Below are 18,256 nucleotides of genomic sequence, written 5' to 3' on the forward strand. Positions count from 1 at the left end.
TTATGCACCCAGTAGGTCCCTCAGGTCCTCTGGCACTGGCCTTTTAACTATCCCAAAGCCTAGGATCAAGAGGCATGGAAAGGCAGCCATTATTATTTATGCCCCCAGCCTCTGGGAATAGCCTGCCAGAGAACCTGAGGGGGGGCGAAACTGTGGACATATTTAAAAGAGATCTTAAAACAAACCTTTTTAATTTTGCTTTTCCTTAGGGTGCTTTTTAGTCATTCAGTTTTTATTGTTATTCTTTAGTTTTTTTGTGTAGCAGATTTCTGTTTATTTTCTTTATTTTTCTTTGTGTTTTTCTGTGAAGCGCATTGCATTGCATTCATGTCTGAAATGTGCTATATAAATAAAGCTGGATTTGATTTGGTCATCATCATCCTCCTCCTCCATCCTCCTCCTCACCTCTCTCCTCAGCAGAGCCTTGTCTGTCTCTGCCTTGGTCTTGGCTGTACATCCTCTCTAGCTTCTTCCTCTGTTTTCCTCCGTCTCGCGGGGACGTCTCCAGATCCAGGGAGCGCTGTCTCGGACATGGGGCCCTGATGCAGGTGACACAGTCTGGGGTGCAGTCCTCCCGCGAGCCCCCCCTCCTCACCACCCAGTCCCGGATGTTATGGGCACTCCCTGAGCTCTGCAGGGGCTGGGACTTGGGCCTGTGGCTCTGTGGGCCATGGCTCTGGTTGCCGCGGTGATGTTTGCTGCCTGGTGGTTGTTGTTTGGAAAAGGAGGGCTGGTTGGCGGAGGGAGGAGGGGACAGAGGCTGCTTCAGCACCTCCAGACTCTCCTCGCTGCCTCGCCCCCCTAGCATGCCTCCCTCCCTGGTGATGGTGTAGACCCGCTGGGCAGCTGGTTTCAGGCTGGTCAGGCTCCCCTCAGAGGACCTGGGAGGTGGCTGCTGCTCCTCGGAGGAGAAACTTCGCTCCGCTGAGAGCCCTGCTGAGAGCCTGTGCTTAGAGGGGCCTGTGGGCTGCAGACTGCTTGGCTGCAGGGTGCTGGGCTGGAGACTGCTGGGGTGGGGATGCAGTGTGCTGAGCTGGGACTGAAGACTGTGGGCCTGGGACTGGTCCTGGCTGGCCTTGGCCCCACAGTGGCTCTGAGGGTGTAGGTTGTTGTTGTGAAGACGACTGATGTCAGGGGAGTCTGTGTCTTGGCCAATGAAGGTATTAGATAGAAGCTGATCTGGAGAGAGTAAGCGCAAGAGCAAGAGAGAGAGGACAAAGAGATGAGCTGTTCATCTTGTGCTCTAAAGGCCTTGGCAACATTTGAGCAACCATCAGAGAGCAAACAAAGCTTTTGGGAGATGAGAGGAGGAATGAGATGTGAAGAGATGGATAACAGAGACGGGAAATGTGAGAAGGGAGGAAATTAGGAGGTATTTTGAGAGGATGAGTTGGAAGATGGAAGGGGTTTGAAGGGGTTTGGCAGACTTACCCGGTCCTCTGCCTCGGGAAGATACACCCTCTCACAGTGAAATTTGCCAGATATAGTGTGGTAATGATTTCAGAGCATTTAGTGCTGCTATACAGTGGAATGAGAGGAAAGCCATGTGATGAGGAAAGTTATAGGAAAGGTGAAGCCATGTGATGGAAATGTGAAGCCATGTGATGAGGAAAGTTATAGAAAAGGTGAAGCCATGTGATGGAAATGTGAAGCCATGTGAGGAGGAAGGTTATAGGAAATGTGTAGCCATGTGATGAGGAAAGTTATAGGAAATGTGAAGCTATGTCTAGAGGAAAGTTACAGGAAATGTGAAGCCATGTGATGGAAATGTGAAGCCATGTGATGAGGAAAGTTACAGGAAATGTGAAGCCATTTGAAGTGGAAAGGTATAGGACATGTGAAGCCATTTGTGACTCGTTTCAGGAAACTAGGCGTATGTTGTGCATCACTACTTCACAGCAGAGGCATTTGAACGTAAACATTTTTGTTAGAAATGCCTTCTGGAACATGTGAACTTTCATGTGCCTTAATAACAAATGTGTATGCCATCTGAAAATATTAATAAAATTGTTAAATGATGAGCCTAGTTGGTTTAGCTACGGAAAAGGACAGGAACTTTTATGACTGGCTGAGATAATGGATGGGCTGGACATGCTGAGAGATGAGTTCATATAGGTATGCCATGTAGCACGCTTCTGTCTAGAACATGAGCTAGTCAGTAGGTGTCGGTAATCCTTTCTAACGCTGTTTTTTGAAAGATATCACGTAGTATTACTGCAAAAATGTTGTTCTACACTTTTTGGAGGACCGAGTTTTGAAATCAGTGGAATTCCCGGTGGAATTAGAATATGATAACTAAGGAGATGGAGAAAATTCTGGTGTTTGATTGCAAATATTCAGAGGGAGTCAAAAAGAGAACACATATAAAACACCTATCTCAGGATTACATCTTCAAACTAATGGCAACCATGGCATCCGTGACAGAGAAGGAGAAGCGTCCATCCATGTATACGGGTAAGAAAAACAGAAAAACCCTGTCATCAAGGGTGGCTACTTTGAAGAATCTCAAATAGAACATATATTTTGATTTGTTTAACACTTTTTGGTTAGTACATGATTCCATGTGTGTTATTTCATAGTTTTGATGTTTTCACTATTATTCTACAATGTAGAAAATAGTAAAAATAAAGAAAAACCCTGGAATGAGTTGGTGGAACTAGTTATGCTATTTTGGACCACAATAGAATGTTAATGATGTCACTGCGACAACTGTAGATAGACCTAGTATTAACCAGCCTTTAGTCTTGAAATCGTTGGTTGTTTAGTGCATGGCCTCACGTGAATCCTTGAAGAGATGGGTGGGGCTAAAGCTTAAGAGGGTGTGAACGATGCTGAATGGGTGTAGACAAAGAAGAGCTCTCAAGTAGGTTTACCAAAACATTCAAGGGGAATTTTCTCAAAAGTGAGGTTACAAGTTTATCAACTTTCAAAGCAGAATTACTTTCCCACTGTTCCTCAACTGTGGTTGTAGTGTATGATATACCATTTTCTAGCTCTGAGTTTCTACTTTTATCCAATGTAAAAAACACACTTTCAAATTTTGCCACATAAGTCCGAATCGAGCCGGTCGGTTACATTTGAAGAGGAAAGTTCTAGGAAATGTGAAGCAATGTGAAGGGGAAACTCCTAGGGTATGTGAAGCCATGCGAAGATGAAAGTTATAGGGTATGTTAAGCCATGCGAAGAGGAAAGTTATAGGAAATGTGAAGCCATGTTATGGGATGTACTAGATGAGGCTGGACACTGATAGAGTACCTGATCCGTTGCGGTTCTCAGGGTGTGTGTGAGACAGGTAATCTCCGAAAGCTCTGGCTGCTCTGCAAAGAGAAGCACAACACAACACTCTGATTAGCACTGGACCACTGGCTGCCTGACTCTCACTGTGAGCCTGACTGGCTGCCTGTCTGTCTGCCTCTCACTGTGAGGCTGCCTGCCTGTCTGTTTGTCTGTCTGCCTCTCACTGTGAGGCTGCCTGCCTGTCTGTTTGTCTGTCTGCCTCTCACTGTGAGGCTGCCTGCCTGTCTGTCTCTCACAGGGAGCTTGCTGACTCCAACTGAGAGTGACTCACCACTCACCAGACCAAGACATCTCCTACTCAATAACAGCATCCCAAATGGCACCCTATTCCCTATATAGTGTACTACTTTTAACCAATAAGGTGCCATTTTGGAAGTAACCAGTGTTTTACGATTGTCCCACCCAATAATTGAATAACCTGAACATTTGTCTCATTAGCTTTCCATCCAATTGGCGACAGATTTCCATGCAAATATTCTGTTTGACGTGTTTGTATCAAATTGACTTGTTGCAGATCAAAGACGGTGCTGATGACGTAGGGCGAAAAAAAACATCTTTTCCTATTCAAGTCCCATGTACCGGATAAAAAATATACGTTTTAATTGGTTTCCATCCAATTTTCAACTCTCACAAAAACACTCTGCTATTGGCTCGTGGCTCTAGCCTACATGATGAGATTATTATTATGGGCAAAAGAGCTAGATGATTTGTCAAACCGCAGCCAAGCATCGATTATCATGTCATCAGAATAAGACCCTCGATATTTATTGGAAAGGAGCATCAAGCTCATCACCTTGCACTTTCACCACCCTGTGAAGTTCATCATCATTTATTTCATCTGTAGCCTAATAAACTGCATACTTTCCCGATTAGTCGTAGTGGAGAGCATAAAAGCATCACAAAAAGCGCATTTTATCTAGAGTATTTTGTTTTGACTACAATTGGAAATTAGGCCTGTCATTACATTTTTTATCTGACTTGTACTTTACCTGCATAAAAAAGGTTGAACGGAAACCTGGTTAGTACCTTGGATTTCCCTATGGAACTGTCTTCTTAAACCGAAACTACTCGAGGTCTCTTGACGCTGGTGTTCTATCTATACATTCCAAACATGTTCATGACACGTGCCTAAAACCATTATTTTGAGTGTGAAATCCAATATGCAGGTGTGTTCCAGACCGGTTTGATATGATTCCTCGCTCTTGTACACGGCTCTAGGGCCACACATATGAGTGGCGATAGTACAGTAGGGGAGTAAACCCTTTCACATTTACACACACACACAGACAGCGGGAGGGGAGAATTGCGCATGGAGAGTGTAAAGAGGGATATGGGAGGCTGAGTATGTACATGAGTTCAATCTATACCTTCATCAAACAAAAAAGCACTTATTTCATGTGTCACAAATTCCATCTCCCCCGTGGTTCACTGAAGTGGGTCTGGGGATGGATTTGCAATATGAAACAAAAGACATGTGCAATTCTTTCTCCAGCTTTCATCCTACATGATATGGCCCAACATGTACTGTACCACACACATCATCAGGGTAATTTTGTGTTTGTTCTTTTGTTCTTACTCTCTTAATTGGCAACAGAAAAGAACACGGTCAGCTGTACTATGTTGCTTAATAACTCTCCCACACAAACACATTTCTACAAACACATTTCTATAGCAAGTACTCCCACATAGCTACGCATACTGCACATAATGTAGGCTAGAGACAAGAGAGGATATGGGCTAACACAAGCAATGCACGTGTGTGTGTACATACAGAATATATACACACAAAGACACGCATGCACACAAACACACAGGCACGCATGCACACACACACATGCACACACACACACCTACAGCAATACACATTCCCACAGTCAGTGAGTTGTGCTGGCTGGTGTTGGGCAGTCTGTACACATCTCTGTGTGGATGCTGCTCTGAAATGCCATGCCACCCTCCCTGCTACGACACACTCTAACTAATTAAATATGAAGCAGCAAGTGCAGCAGCAGAGGAGAGAGAGAGAGAGAGAGAGAGAGAGAGAGAGAGAGAGAGAGAGAGAGAGAGAGAGAGAGAGAGAGAGGGAGATAGAGGAAGAGAGAGAGGAGAGGGAGAGGAATGGTATCATCCCTTATCTCTCTGGCTCTCCACTCCTTCCTATAAACATTCTAAAGGGCTGTGTATAAAGGTAATGGGGAGGACCATACACATCCAAGACACTTCCAGAGGACAAACTAGCTACTGTCATGGAGCCAATTGTGGAACTACTATGTGTAACAGTGTTCCTTCCATCCCTATCCTTGCCCCGACCTGGGCTTGACAAGGGGCCCTCTCAACACATCGACAACAGTCACCCTTTGAAGCATCATTACCTATCGCTCCACAAAAGCCGCAGCCCTTGCAGAGCAAGGGAAACAACTACTTCAAATAAGTGACGTCAGCGCTTGAAACGCTACTACCGCACACCGCTAACAAACTAGCCATTTCACACCGGTTACATTGTGTTAGACCATATCCTCCAATACAACAACAAATGACATTTCGCTGATACTAGTCCAGCCTGTATTGCAATCATGCCCAACAGCAGTAAACCCATTTCATCATGTACTTTCCCCCCAACTCATAGAATTATATATAAAATCCTTAATTATAGGAGCTCTATGGCTCAACTCATATCTGTGTCTTCCTTCCTTATGCTCCGTAAATGTTAATGTCTCTGCTTCTCAAGGACAGTCCACAGAGAACCAGAGACAGTATGTGGATTGAAGCGTAAGCCAATTACATAGCCACCATATTAATAAATCACTTTTTCCCCAGCACTTTGAACATCGATTAAAAACCACAAAAGAAAACTCAGTGGGGAAGTATTAAGACATTCATTAGAGAAAAGAGTGGCATAGTTAGATAGGAGAGGAGTGTACCACCCCCATGTATCTCTTTGTCTCCATCCCAAATGGCAGCCTAGTCCCCTTACAGTGACTTGGTCAAAAGTAGTGCACTATATAGGGAACAGGTTGTCATTTGGGAGGTATCGTCTGTGTGCCTTGCCTTGCTCTGCCCTCACGTTGTCTGCTCTACTGTCTGGCAGATTGTATTGTGCTGTTAGGAGCAAAGAATCCTGCATGTTTTCAGCCATGTGACGAGGGGAGAGAAGGGAGGGGGGATACGAGTGGGCCGGGGAAACAGGAAGACGATGACAGGGGGAGATGTGTTTAAACAACATAAATAGAAAGCAGGAATGATGAGGATGAGAGGTTTATTAAAGAAAAAAAGTGGAGAAAAGAATTGAAGGAGATGTACTGCACTGTGTAAACCCTAACTGCATGTTCTGTAAAAGCAGGGCAAATACAGTGCCTTGCAAAAGTATTCATCCCCCTTGGCGTTTTGCCTATTTTGTTGCATTACAAACTGTAATTTAAATGGAATTTATTTGGATTTCATGTAATGGACATACACAAAATAGTCCAAATTGGTGAAGTGAAATGAAAAAAATAACTTATTTCAAAACTTCAACAACAAAAAAAAACGGAAAAGTGATGTGTGAATATGTAATCACCCCCTTTGCTACGAAGCCCCTAAATAAGATCTGGTGCAACAAATTACCTTCAGAAGTCACATAATTAGTTAAATAAAGTCCACCTGTGTGCAATCTAATTGTCACATGATCTCAGTATATATACACCTGTTCCGAAAGGCCCCAGAGTCTGCAACATCACTAAGAAAGGGGCACCACCAATAAAGCGGCGCCATGAAAACCAAGGAGCTCTCCAAACAGGTCAGGGACAAAGTTGTGGAAAAGTACATATCAGGGTCAGGTTGTAAAAAAATATCAGAAACTTTGAACACCCCACGGAGCACCATTAAATCCATTATTAAAAAATTGAAAGAATATGGCACCACAACAAACCTGCCAGGAGTGGGCCGCCCACCAAAACTCATGGACCAGGCAAGGAGGGCATTAATCAGAGAGGCAACAAAGAGACCAAAGATAACCCTGAAAGAGCTGCAAAGCTCCACAGCGGAGATTGGAGTATCTGTCCATAGGACCACTTTAAGCCCCCAGCTGTGCCCTGGACACCATATGTGAATTGATCTTCAGAGTTCGTACTGTTAGGTGACCTAAACTGGGATATGCTTAACACCCCAGCCGTGCTGCAGTCTAAGCTACATGCCCTCAATCTCACACAAATTATCAAGAAACCTACCAGGTACAACCCTAAATCCGTAAACACGGGCACCCTCAGAGATATCATCCTGACCAACCTGCCCTCTAAATACACCTCTGCTGTCTTCAACCAGGATCTCAGCGATCACTGCATCGTTGCCTGCGTCCGTTATGGACAACTACAAATACCTGGGTGTCTGTTTAGACTGTAAACTCTCATTCCAGCCTCAAATTAAGCATCTCCAATCCAAAATTAAATCTAGAATCGGCTTCCTATTTTGCAACAAAGCCTCCTTCACTTATGCTGCTAAACATACCCTCGTAAAACTGACTATCCTACCGATCCTTGACTTCGGCGATGTTATTTACAAAATAGCCTCCAACACTCTACTCAGCAAATTGGATGTAGTCTATCACAGTGCCATCCGTTTTGTCACCAAAGCCCCATATACCACCCACCACTGCGACCTGTATGCTCTTGTTGGCTGGCCCTCGCTTCAAATTTGTCGCCAAACCCACTGGCTCCAGGTCATCTATAAGTCTTTGCTAGGTAAAGCCCCGCCTTATCTCAGCTCACTGGTCACCATATCGACACCTACCCTTAGCACACGCTCCAGCAGGTATATTTCACTGGTCATCCCCAAAGCCAACACCTCGTTTGGCCGCCTTTCCTTCCAGTTCTCTGCTGCCAATGACTGGAATGAATTGCAAAAATCACTGAAGCTGGAGACTTATATCTCCCTCACCAACTATAAGCATCAGCTGTCAGAGCAGCTTACCGATCATTGCACCTGTACACAGCCCATCTGTAAATAGCCTACCCAACTAAAATTGAAATTCTGAAATTCTTGTAGGGAAACCTGTTTCAGTCTTCCAGAGATTTGAGACTGGGATGGAGGTTCACCTTCCAGCAGGACAATGACCCTAAGCATACTGCTAAAGCAACACTTGAGGGGTTTAAGGGGAAACATTTAAATATCTTGGAATGGCCTAGTCAAAGCCCAGACCTCAATCCAATTGAGAATCTGTGGTATGACTTAAAGATTTCTGTAAACCAGGGGAACCCATCCAACTCTGAAGGAGCTAGAGCAGTTTTGCCTTGAAGAATGGGCAAAAATCCTAGTGGCTAGATGTGCCAAGCTTATAGAGCTGTAATTAATGCAAAAGGTGGCTCTACAAAGTATTGACTTTGGGGGGGTGAATAGTTATGCACGCTCAAGTTCAGTTTTCTTGTGTTATTTCGTGTTTGTTTCACAAGAAAAAATATTTAGCATCTTTAAAGTGGTAGGCATGTTGTGTAAATCAAATGATACAAACCCCCCAAAAAATCTATTTTAATTCCAGGTTGTAAGGCAACAAAATAGGAAAAATGCCAATGGGGGTGAATGCTTTTGCAAACCACTGTACCTTCGCTTTTCTCTTTGGTTCTGTAGGGTTAAAGGGAATAAACACACTCATGTAAACAGTGGCCTGGTCAGACATGAATACTGTAGCCAACAGTGGAGGCTGCTGAGGGGAGGACGGCTCATAATAATGTCTGGAACGGAGCAAATTAAATGGCATCAAACACATAACAACTTTGTGTTTGATACCATTCCACCTATTCCGCTCCAGCCATTGCCATGAGCCCGCCCTCCCCAAGTAAGATGCCACCAACCTCCTATGGTAGCCAAGCCTATACAGCAAGCCGCTCTGTGGTAGCCAAGCCTATACATCAAGCCGCTGTGGTAGCCAAGCCTATACATCAAGCCACTGTGCCTGGGATTCTATACAGTACATACAGTGGGGTGCAATGTAAAGGCATTATACTAATGTGTGCAGAGGGCTGGGACGACAAATACATGAGGGGCCCTAATCAAGAACATGAGTATGGTTACCTGACCTGGAAAAATTCCAGGCCCTAGTTAAAAGCTATAGCGTATATAGGCTATAACCAGGGCCCAGAGTTGTTCCTCATCAGGTTGTCAGGAAGGAATACTGGCCCTATACATTATATTAAAATAATCTGTGAAAGACAGAAACTAGTAGAGTTCAGCTCCATGAGATAGTGCGTGGATGTGTCTGTCTGAAGCCTCTCTCCTATCTGTGTCAAGGAGCAAGGCTTCTGTGTTCTGGCCCTGGGTGTCTCAGTGAAAAACAAGTGTCTCAGGGACACCAGATGAGGCTCTTAAATTACATGCCAGAGTAATTTGGAAAAAGAGGGGCACAGTGTATCCTTCCTCAGCCACTGAATCTCACCACTCAGATCATCTCTCTGAGAGGATGACCTATTGCTGAGACACCCCAAATATCTCCCTTATCTGTCTCTCTTTCTGAGACAGCCCATCTTCCTTAATCCCGCTCTTACCTTCCTCTCTCCATCTCCCTCAGTCCCTCCATCGTCTTCTCCTCTGAACTCACTTCTCTTTCCAATACAAGTACACCAAATCGAGTGAAATGAAGTTGACACAGCAAACATCAAGTTGACCACTTAGCGCCTTAGTTTCTTGTCCTCGCTTGTTCACTGTCTCGGGGAGTCAAATGGAAATCTCTGATTTGGCAGGCCTCCCAAGTCCCTGCTGGCTGTTTTCTCAGTCTCACTCTCTACACTGTGGTTGTTAGGTGTCTAAATGAATGTTTGTCAGAGTCCGTAAGAAATATTGCTTTGTAATTGGATTAAACCACCAACACCAGATGTAGGAAATCACTGGGTAGTTAATGCCTAGTAGACTATTAATGTGTATTTTCACCACGTGCAGATCTGCATCCCAGATGGCACCCTATTCCCTACATAGTGTACTACTTTTGATCAAGGCCTGTATAGGGAAAAGGGTGCCATTGGGACGCAGGCTCAGCCCGACTAAGCATAACATGAGAATCATGAGCGCCGTAGCCGCCCAGACAATGAATATTCAGTGTTAGTTCCTGACCCGCTGTATCCTGCGTTCCATCCAACTTTTCCGCCTGCCGTCGGAGCAACGGTGACATGGGTGTAATTACTCAGATCAATGAGGTCAGGCAGCCTCCCTTGTATCACTGCATCCCTGTATTATTATAGTCCAGCCTTGCTCTACAGGCTGTAATCAGAGTAATTACAGCAGCCAGCTACCGCAGATACCTCTCCTCTGCACTGTAATCCCTGCCATACAGAGAGAAAGAGAGAGAGGGAGAGCGAGAGAGATAGAGAAGATGAGAGAGAGAGTGGAGGATGAGATTGAAGGATGAGAGAGAGAGAGAGAGAGAGAGAGAGAGAGAGAGAGAGTGAGAGAGAGAGAGAGAGAGAGAGAGAAAGAGAGAGAGAGAGAAAAGAAAAGAATAGAAAAGAAAAGAAAAGAAGAGAAGAGAAGAGAAGAGAAGAGAAGAGAAGAGAAGAGAAGAGAAGAGAAGAGAAGAGAAGAGAAGAAAAAAACAGCACCCACTCTATTCTGGAAGAGAGAGAGAGGGAGATAGAGAGAGCGAGAGAGAATGATGAGAGAGAGTGAAGGATGAGAGAGGGGGAGAGAGAAAGAGAGAGAAGGATGAGAGAGAAGGATGAGAGAAAGGGAGAGGGAGAGTGGGAGAAGAGAATTAAAAAAACAGCACCCACTCTATTCTGGAAGCCCTAATCTTATGTCTTTGTCACTTGATATTTATCTGTGTCACTCTGACTGCCTGAGAGAATAGAGAGAGAACCATGAACACAGGAAAGTTTGGGTTGGGTGAAAAGGCTGGTGGCTTAATTAAGAAACATTAGTACTGAGATGGCCTGAGATTCAGACTATAAACACTAGGTGTCAGGCAGACAATTACACCTCTGTCAGACGTGGCTGTAGGTTCAGCCCTAGGGCACTGTGACTGAGTAATACCAATGTGGCGGGCCAAATGGCACCCTATTCCCTATATAGGCAATAGGGTGCAAGTTCGGACGCACCCATCCGAAGACCAATGTACTGTATCCTATGGGAATACAACTATAGGCTGTTGAACCAGCTATTCCTCATATTTATACCATGGCAGTAGAAACATTTCAGGCTTGTAATGTGGATGTAGAATCCTAGAAGTGCAGTAATAACCAAACCGGGCTAATGGTGACTGTGATGGAGCGATCTCCACTGTGCTGTCCCTGCTGTGGTTAGTACTGCCTGGAATGATGAGTGAAGCCATGAAATTACATTGTACCACAGATTCAACAGTTACGTCAACACTTCAGTTCTATTGAGTGCTATACCCAACACTTCAGGAGTTCTATTGAGTGCTATACCCAATACTTCAGGAGTTCTATTGAGTGCTATACCCAACACTTCAGGAGTTCTATTGAGTGCTATACCCAACACTTCAGGAGTTCTATTGAATGCTATACCCAACACTTCAGGAGTTCTATTGAGTGCTATACCCAACACTTCAGGAGTTCTATTGAATGCTATACCCAACACTTCAGGAGTTCTATTGAGTGCTATACCCAACACTTCAGGAGTTCTATTGAGTGCTATACCCAACACTTCAGGAGTTCTATTGAGTGCTATACCCAACACTTCATGAGTTCTATTGAGTGCTATACCCAACACTTCAGGAGTTCTATTGAATGCTATACCCAACACTTCAGGAGTTCTATTGAATGCTATACCCAACACTTCAGGAGTTCTATTGAGTGCTATACCCAATACTTCAGGAGATCTATTGAGTGCTATACCCAACACTTTAGGAGTTCTATTGAATGCTATACCCAACACTTCAGGAGTTCTATTGAATGCTATACCCAACACTTCAGGAGTTCTATTGAATGCTATACCCAACACTTCAGGAGTTCTATTGAATGCTATACCCAACACTTCAGGAGTTCTATTGAGTGCTATACCCAATACTTCAGGAGATCTATTGAGTGCTATACCCAACACTTCAGGAGTTCTATTGAGTGCTATACCCAACACTTCAGGAGTTCTATTGAATGCTATACCGAACACTTCAGGAGTTATATTGAGTGCTATACCCAACACTTCAGGAGTTCTATTGAATGCTATACCCAACACTTCAGGAGTTCTATTGAATGCTATATCCAACACTTCAGGAGTTCTATTGAGTGCTATACCCAACACTTCAGGAGTTCTATTGAGTGCTATACCCAACACTTCAGGAGTTCTATTGAATGCTATACCCAACACTTCAGGAGTTCTATTGAATGCTATACCCAACACTTCAGGAGTTCTATTGAATGCTATACCCAACACTTCAGGAGTTCTATTGAGTGCTATACCCAACACTTCAGGAGTTCTATTGAATGCTATACCCAACACTTTAGGAGTTCTATTGAATGCTATACCCAACTGTTTTAGACATAGGATTCCAAAGGTAGAAGGCCGCTGAAAACATTACAGTGAATGTCAGATGGTGTCAACACGTATTTGTATCATAGTTTCGTTACAAATCAAATCTCTGTAAACATTGGTGTCATGACAATTAATGTTTAATATGGGATGTAAACTTGAAGAAATGCTTAATAAATATGTGCACAAATCAAAACAGACACATTTTTAAAGAAATGATGCTGCTGATGTCAACTTGATGAAGAGGCAGCAGAGCAGTGGTCCCATCAGGGAGTGATTTAGGCTGGCATTTAGAAAAATGAATCTCTACCCTATGTACCCTAAATTCACACTGCACTGGGAGATATTAAACAGACAAATTCGGTCTTATTAGAAACAAGCCGGGAGGATTCAGAATACACAGCAGGTTAAATACATTTTGGGAGAAAAGATAAATCAATTCACCTTTTGCAATAATATTCCTCCAAATTCTACTAAAAGACCCAGTGTACTCAAGTGTACACGTATTCCAATGTTACCCGGCCAAACGCATCAATATTTTGTTGCACTGCACAGATCAGTCCATTACCTTGGGGGTATGGATGGACCTCTGGGCTGAAACCACCCTTAGTCCTGTGTCTGCTCTGCGCTGCAACACTCCTGTCTAGCCCATTCTACTGATGAAACCTGCTTTAGTCTAGCCAAGGAAGATTAACAATAGAAAATAACAGAATAGAGGAGACAGTGTCCTGTCTGTGTCCTTAATATTTTACCTTCACTCTAGCAGTACATACATAATGTGTGGTAAGATATGTCCTGAGTAATACGGGTTAGTTGTCAGAACTACTTGGTGCACGACTCTCTTCTCTGTATACATCAATGATGTCGCTCTTGCTGCTGGTGATACTCTGATCCACCTCTACGCAGACGACACCATTCTGTATACTTCTGGCCCCTTCTTTGGACACTGTGTTAAAAAACTTCCAGGCGAGCTTCAATGCCATACAATTCTCCTTCCATGGCCTCCAACTGCTCTTAAATACAAGTAAAACTAAATGCATGCTCTTCAACCGATCGCTGCCCGCCTGTCCAGCATCACTACTCTGGACGGTTCTGACTTAGAATATGTGGACAACTACAAATTCCTAGGTGTCTGGATAGACTGTAAATTCTCCTTCCAGACTCACATTAAGCATCTCCAATCCAAAATTAAATCTAGAATTGGCTTCCTACTTGGCTAAATTAGAACAGCGTTACCAGTCATTTACTTTTGCTTGGTCAGCTTTGTGACTTATGTAGATGTTCCAAATGTCTAATCCCTGGCCAGAAGCACATACAGTAGGCTAGTCAGCTCAATTAGGAAAGACTTACCAGGGTCATTTTACGGTTGTCAAATCCAATCAGAGTTTATTGGTTGCTACACATATTTGCAGATGTTATCGCAGGTGCAGCGAGAAGCTTGTGTTTCTAGCTCCAACAGTGCAGTGATAATACTTAGCAATACAAAACAATGCACACATAATCCCAAAAGTAAAAAATAAATAAATGAAGAAATATCAGTTTCAATAAAGTTTGGGCAGCTTTATGGGATTCCATTCTTCCAAGCAGATGTGACTTGTCCATTCATTGGCTAGATTCAGTTGTCAAAAGTAGGACTCAACAATTAAGCCAGCCATTCAGACTCAGAGACAAAGACACTATGCAGAAGAGATTTGGGGCTGTTTGTCAGTCAGAGGGATGAAATGGTTTTACACTCGAGGTCCAAACTCATCTGACAACCAATCAGTCAGTGATTGTGATGTGATACCACACCACCATTACATCAGTGGGTTGTCTAGGCTATCTACGGGTAAAACAGTACACTAAAGCTCTGGGGGGGTTGCTTCCTGAAGAGCCATAAATACGTCTCGACATCTGTCATAGAAAGAGTAGAAAACATGGCTCTTGGGCCCTCAGTCCAATAATATGTATTTGACACTGTGATCAGTTTGATTTATGCTGTGTATTAAAGAGACAGAATGACTGAAGAGAGAAAGAGAGAGAGAGCGTGACAAACAAAAAGAGATATAGAGAGTGTCTGTCTGATGTTTAGGTTGAGGTGTAATGCCTGAGGTTGAGAGAGAGAGAGAGAGGAGAGAGAGAGAGAGAGAAGAGAGAGAGAGAGAGAGAGAGAGAGAGAGAGAGAGAGAGAGAGAGAGAGAGAGAGAGAGAGAGAGAGAGAGAGAGAGAGAGAGAGAGAGAGAGAGAGAGAGAGAGAGAGAGAGAGAGAGATAGATAGATAGATAGATAGATAGATAGATAGATAGATAGATAGATAGATAGATAGATAGATAGATAGATAGATAGATAGATAGATAGATAGAAGATAGATAGATAGATAGATAGATAGATAGATAGATCAATGCCTGCCATAGTGAGTTCAGTCTGTTGGTGACATGACATGGTGTGCTGCAAGTTCTGCTGAAAAGGGCTTTCTCCTATAGAGCTCCATTTTTATGGAATGGTCTGCCTACCAATGTGAGAGACGCAGACTCAGTCTCAACCTTTAAGTCTTTACTGAAGACTTATCTCTTCAGTAGGTCCTATGATTAAGTATAATCTGGGCCCAGGAGTGTGAAGGTGAACGGAAAGGCTGGAGCAACGAACCGCCCTTGCTGTCTCTGCCTTGCCGGTTCCCCTCTTTCCACTGGGATTCTCTGCCTCTAACCCTATTACAGGGGCTGAGTCACTGGCTTACTGGTGTTCTTCCTTGCCGTCCATGGGAGGGGTGCGTCACTTGAGTGGGTTGAGTCACTGACGTGGTCTTCCTGTCTGGGTTGCGCCCCCCCCCCCCCCCCCCCCTTGGGTTGTGCCATGGCGGAGATCGTTGTGGGCTATACTCGGCCTTGTCTTAGGACGGTAAGTTGGTGGTTGGAGACATCCCTCTAGTGGTGTGGGGGCTGTGCTTTGGCAAAGTGGGTGGGGTTATATCCTGCCTGTTTGGCCCTGTCCGGGGGTATGATCGGATGGGGCCACAGTGTCTTCTGATCCCTCCTGTCTCAGCCTCCAGTATTTATGCTGCAGTAGTTTATGTGTCGGGGGGCTAGGGGTCAGTCAGTTACATCTGGGGTATTTCTCTTGTCTTGTCCGGTGTCCTGTGTGAATTTAAATATGCTCTAATTCTCTCTTTCTCTCTTTCTGTCTTTCTCTCGGAGGACCTGAGCCCTAGGACCATGCCTCAGGACCTACCTGGCATGATGACTCCTTGCTGTCCCCAGTCCCACCTGGGCCATGCTGCTGCTCCAGTTTTCAACTGTTCTGCCTGCGGCTATGGAACCCTGACCTGTTCACCGGACGTGCTTGTTTGCACCCTCGACAACTACTATGATTATTATTATTTAAACCATGCTGGTCATTTATGAACATTTTAACATCTTGACCATGTTCTGTTATAATATCCACCCTGCACAGCCAGAAGAGGACTGGCCACCCCCTCATAGCCTGGTTCCTCTCTAGGTTTCTTCCTAGGTTTTTGGCCTTCCTAGGGAGTTTTTCCTAGGGATTTTTTCCTAGCCACTGTGCTTCTTTCACATGCATTGCTTGCTGTTTGGGGTTTTTAGGCTGGGTTTCTGTACAGCACTTTGAGATATCAGCTGATGTACGAAGGGCTATATAAATAAATTTGATTTGATTTGAATCTTGCAATGTTACATATTACAATATTCAGCACACAGGATTAAGTGACAGCGTCCTGACACATCTGGCACTGTGTGAAAGGTGTGAGGGCATGACTCATGGTTCTTCAAGGAAAATAATCACCAAACCTGATGCGTTAGAGATGAGTCATAAACGTTGTGTCATCCCTAATTATAGATCTTACAACAACAAAATATTGACCAAATTCGGGCACGTTTCTTGCTGTTTTGGTGTTTATTGGTTACATACACATATTTAGCAGATGTTATTGCGGGTGTAGCAAAATGCTTGTGTTCCTAGCTCCACGCTGTGTCATGCCCAATTATAGGTCTTTCAAAACTACCATTTGACCAAATTCGGGCACGTTTCTTGCTGTTTTGGTGTTTAAATAATAGTGTAGAATACATTTTCTGGTACACTGTAGATCCCAGAGCCTGTTCGTTGGGAAGCTTAAAACAGTTGAAACATTTCAGAAAATGTGTTGTTGCCAACCATGCTACATGCCATTTACAATCAAGGGTTTAGGATTCAGTGTTGTGTGCAGTTGATTGGTGGCATTTCATATGCCTTTTCATATCAGATCAAACACTCCTAAGTAACTTATCTAAAAAGTATAAAATACTAATAACTCCCTTTAGGCTACTGGGCTTCAAGAAGCTTGATAATAGGAAGTGTAACGCTGGAAGAAAAATACAGTAGTCTACAGTACATAAGGAGTGTACAATTAAATGCTTATTTTACTAACTCTTATTGCTCAAACCATGATGCCAAAAAATCCATAACAGCATGTTCTGTTGTCAAAAAAAGCTGTTACAAATTCCCAATGCTGTCCAAGGACTTGGAAAGATGCATTATCATTGTTGCCTAATACAAATAAAATACAGTAGAGGAATATAAGTTACAGGAAGGTTGCTATGACAGCAGATTTAGCCTATCAATTAAATTAAAGATATCATTGCAATGTAAATACTTTTGTAAAGCAGATATTTGATCACATAACGCCACAGCAGTAAACTGGGAAACAAATATATTTTAGGCTAGCATTTGTATATAATTATAATTTTCGTTTCAGCTAGTTTGCTATTACTGCTCGAACAATTCAGCGGAGTCGCTACTTCGCCCGGTAGACACGTCTACATCAGCACCGTGACATGCACCATGCATCCCTCCAGTTATTATACCAGAGAGCTACGGAGGAGCTCCGCCCCGGGCACTCACCTAACTTTTGCGGCCACAGAAGATATTGCATCGGTCCTTAAAGTCTTCCTTTTGGACCCGGCAGTTCCCATGCTGAAGTGGAAACGACACAAGATAAAAGCCAGATCATTCCACTGATGGGCGATCAGATATGAAGGAAGAAAAACGTTCGTAGAAAAAAACGGAGAGAAAGCGGAACCATCGCACCTGGAGAAAAACTCCCCTTTTCGCTGAGTAATTTTTTTAAACCAGTTTTGTTATTTCATACTAATTTAATTTCAATCTATAAAGCTCACGTTAAAGATGGAAAGCTTGTAGTGTGTGACTGCAAGCGCACCAACAGCAGATGCACTGGTGGCTCGTTGCGCGCCGTTGACTGCCTGCCTCTGTTGCGCTCAACTCCTCATTGAGTCAACTGAAGCGGAGAGGAATGGACGGACAGGAAGGAAACGACAGCCATAAAAGGACTACACCCCCCCCCCCCCCCCAGTCATAGACTGTTCTCTCTACTACCTCATGGCAAGCGGTACCGGGCTATCTGCTTTGTGTCCCACCCACCACCCCCTCTTTTACGCTACTGCAACTCTCTGTTCATCATATATGCAGTCACTTTAACCATGTACATACCTGACTAACCTGACTAACCGGTGTCTGTATATAGCCTCGC

General features: G+C 43.9%; 1 protein-coding gene across 1 annotated transcript in view; it reads right to left on the reverse strand.

The window, feature by feature from the left end:
- LOC106580537 (NMDA receptor synaptonuclear signaling and neuronal migration factor) overlaps positions 1-18,044 on the reverse strand; it is a 60,145-nt gene extending 42,101 nt beyond the window's left edge. Inside the window, exons 1-3 of the mRNA XM_014161724.3 lie at positions 17,611-18,044; positions 3,256-3,317; positions 406-1,179 (exon numbers count right to left, since the gene is read on the reverse strand). Of these exons, the coding sequence (XP_014017199.1) occupies positions 406-1,179; positions 3,256-3,317; positions 17,611-17,681 (907 nt within the window). The 5' untranslated portion in view covers positions 17,682-18,044. The remainder of the gene's footprint in view (positions 1-405; positions 1,180-3,255; positions 3,318-17,610) is intronic.
- Between the last annotated feature and the right edge of the window lie 212 nt (positions 18,045-18,256).

This window comes from Salmo salar, chromosome 20 (genome assembly GCF_965601325.2).
Source record: "Salmo salar chromosome 20, fSalSal1, whole genome shotgun sequence".
Taxonomy (NCBI): domain Eukaryota; kingdom Metazoa; phylum Chordata; class Actinopteri; order Salmoniformes; family Salmonidae; genus Salmo; species Salmo salar.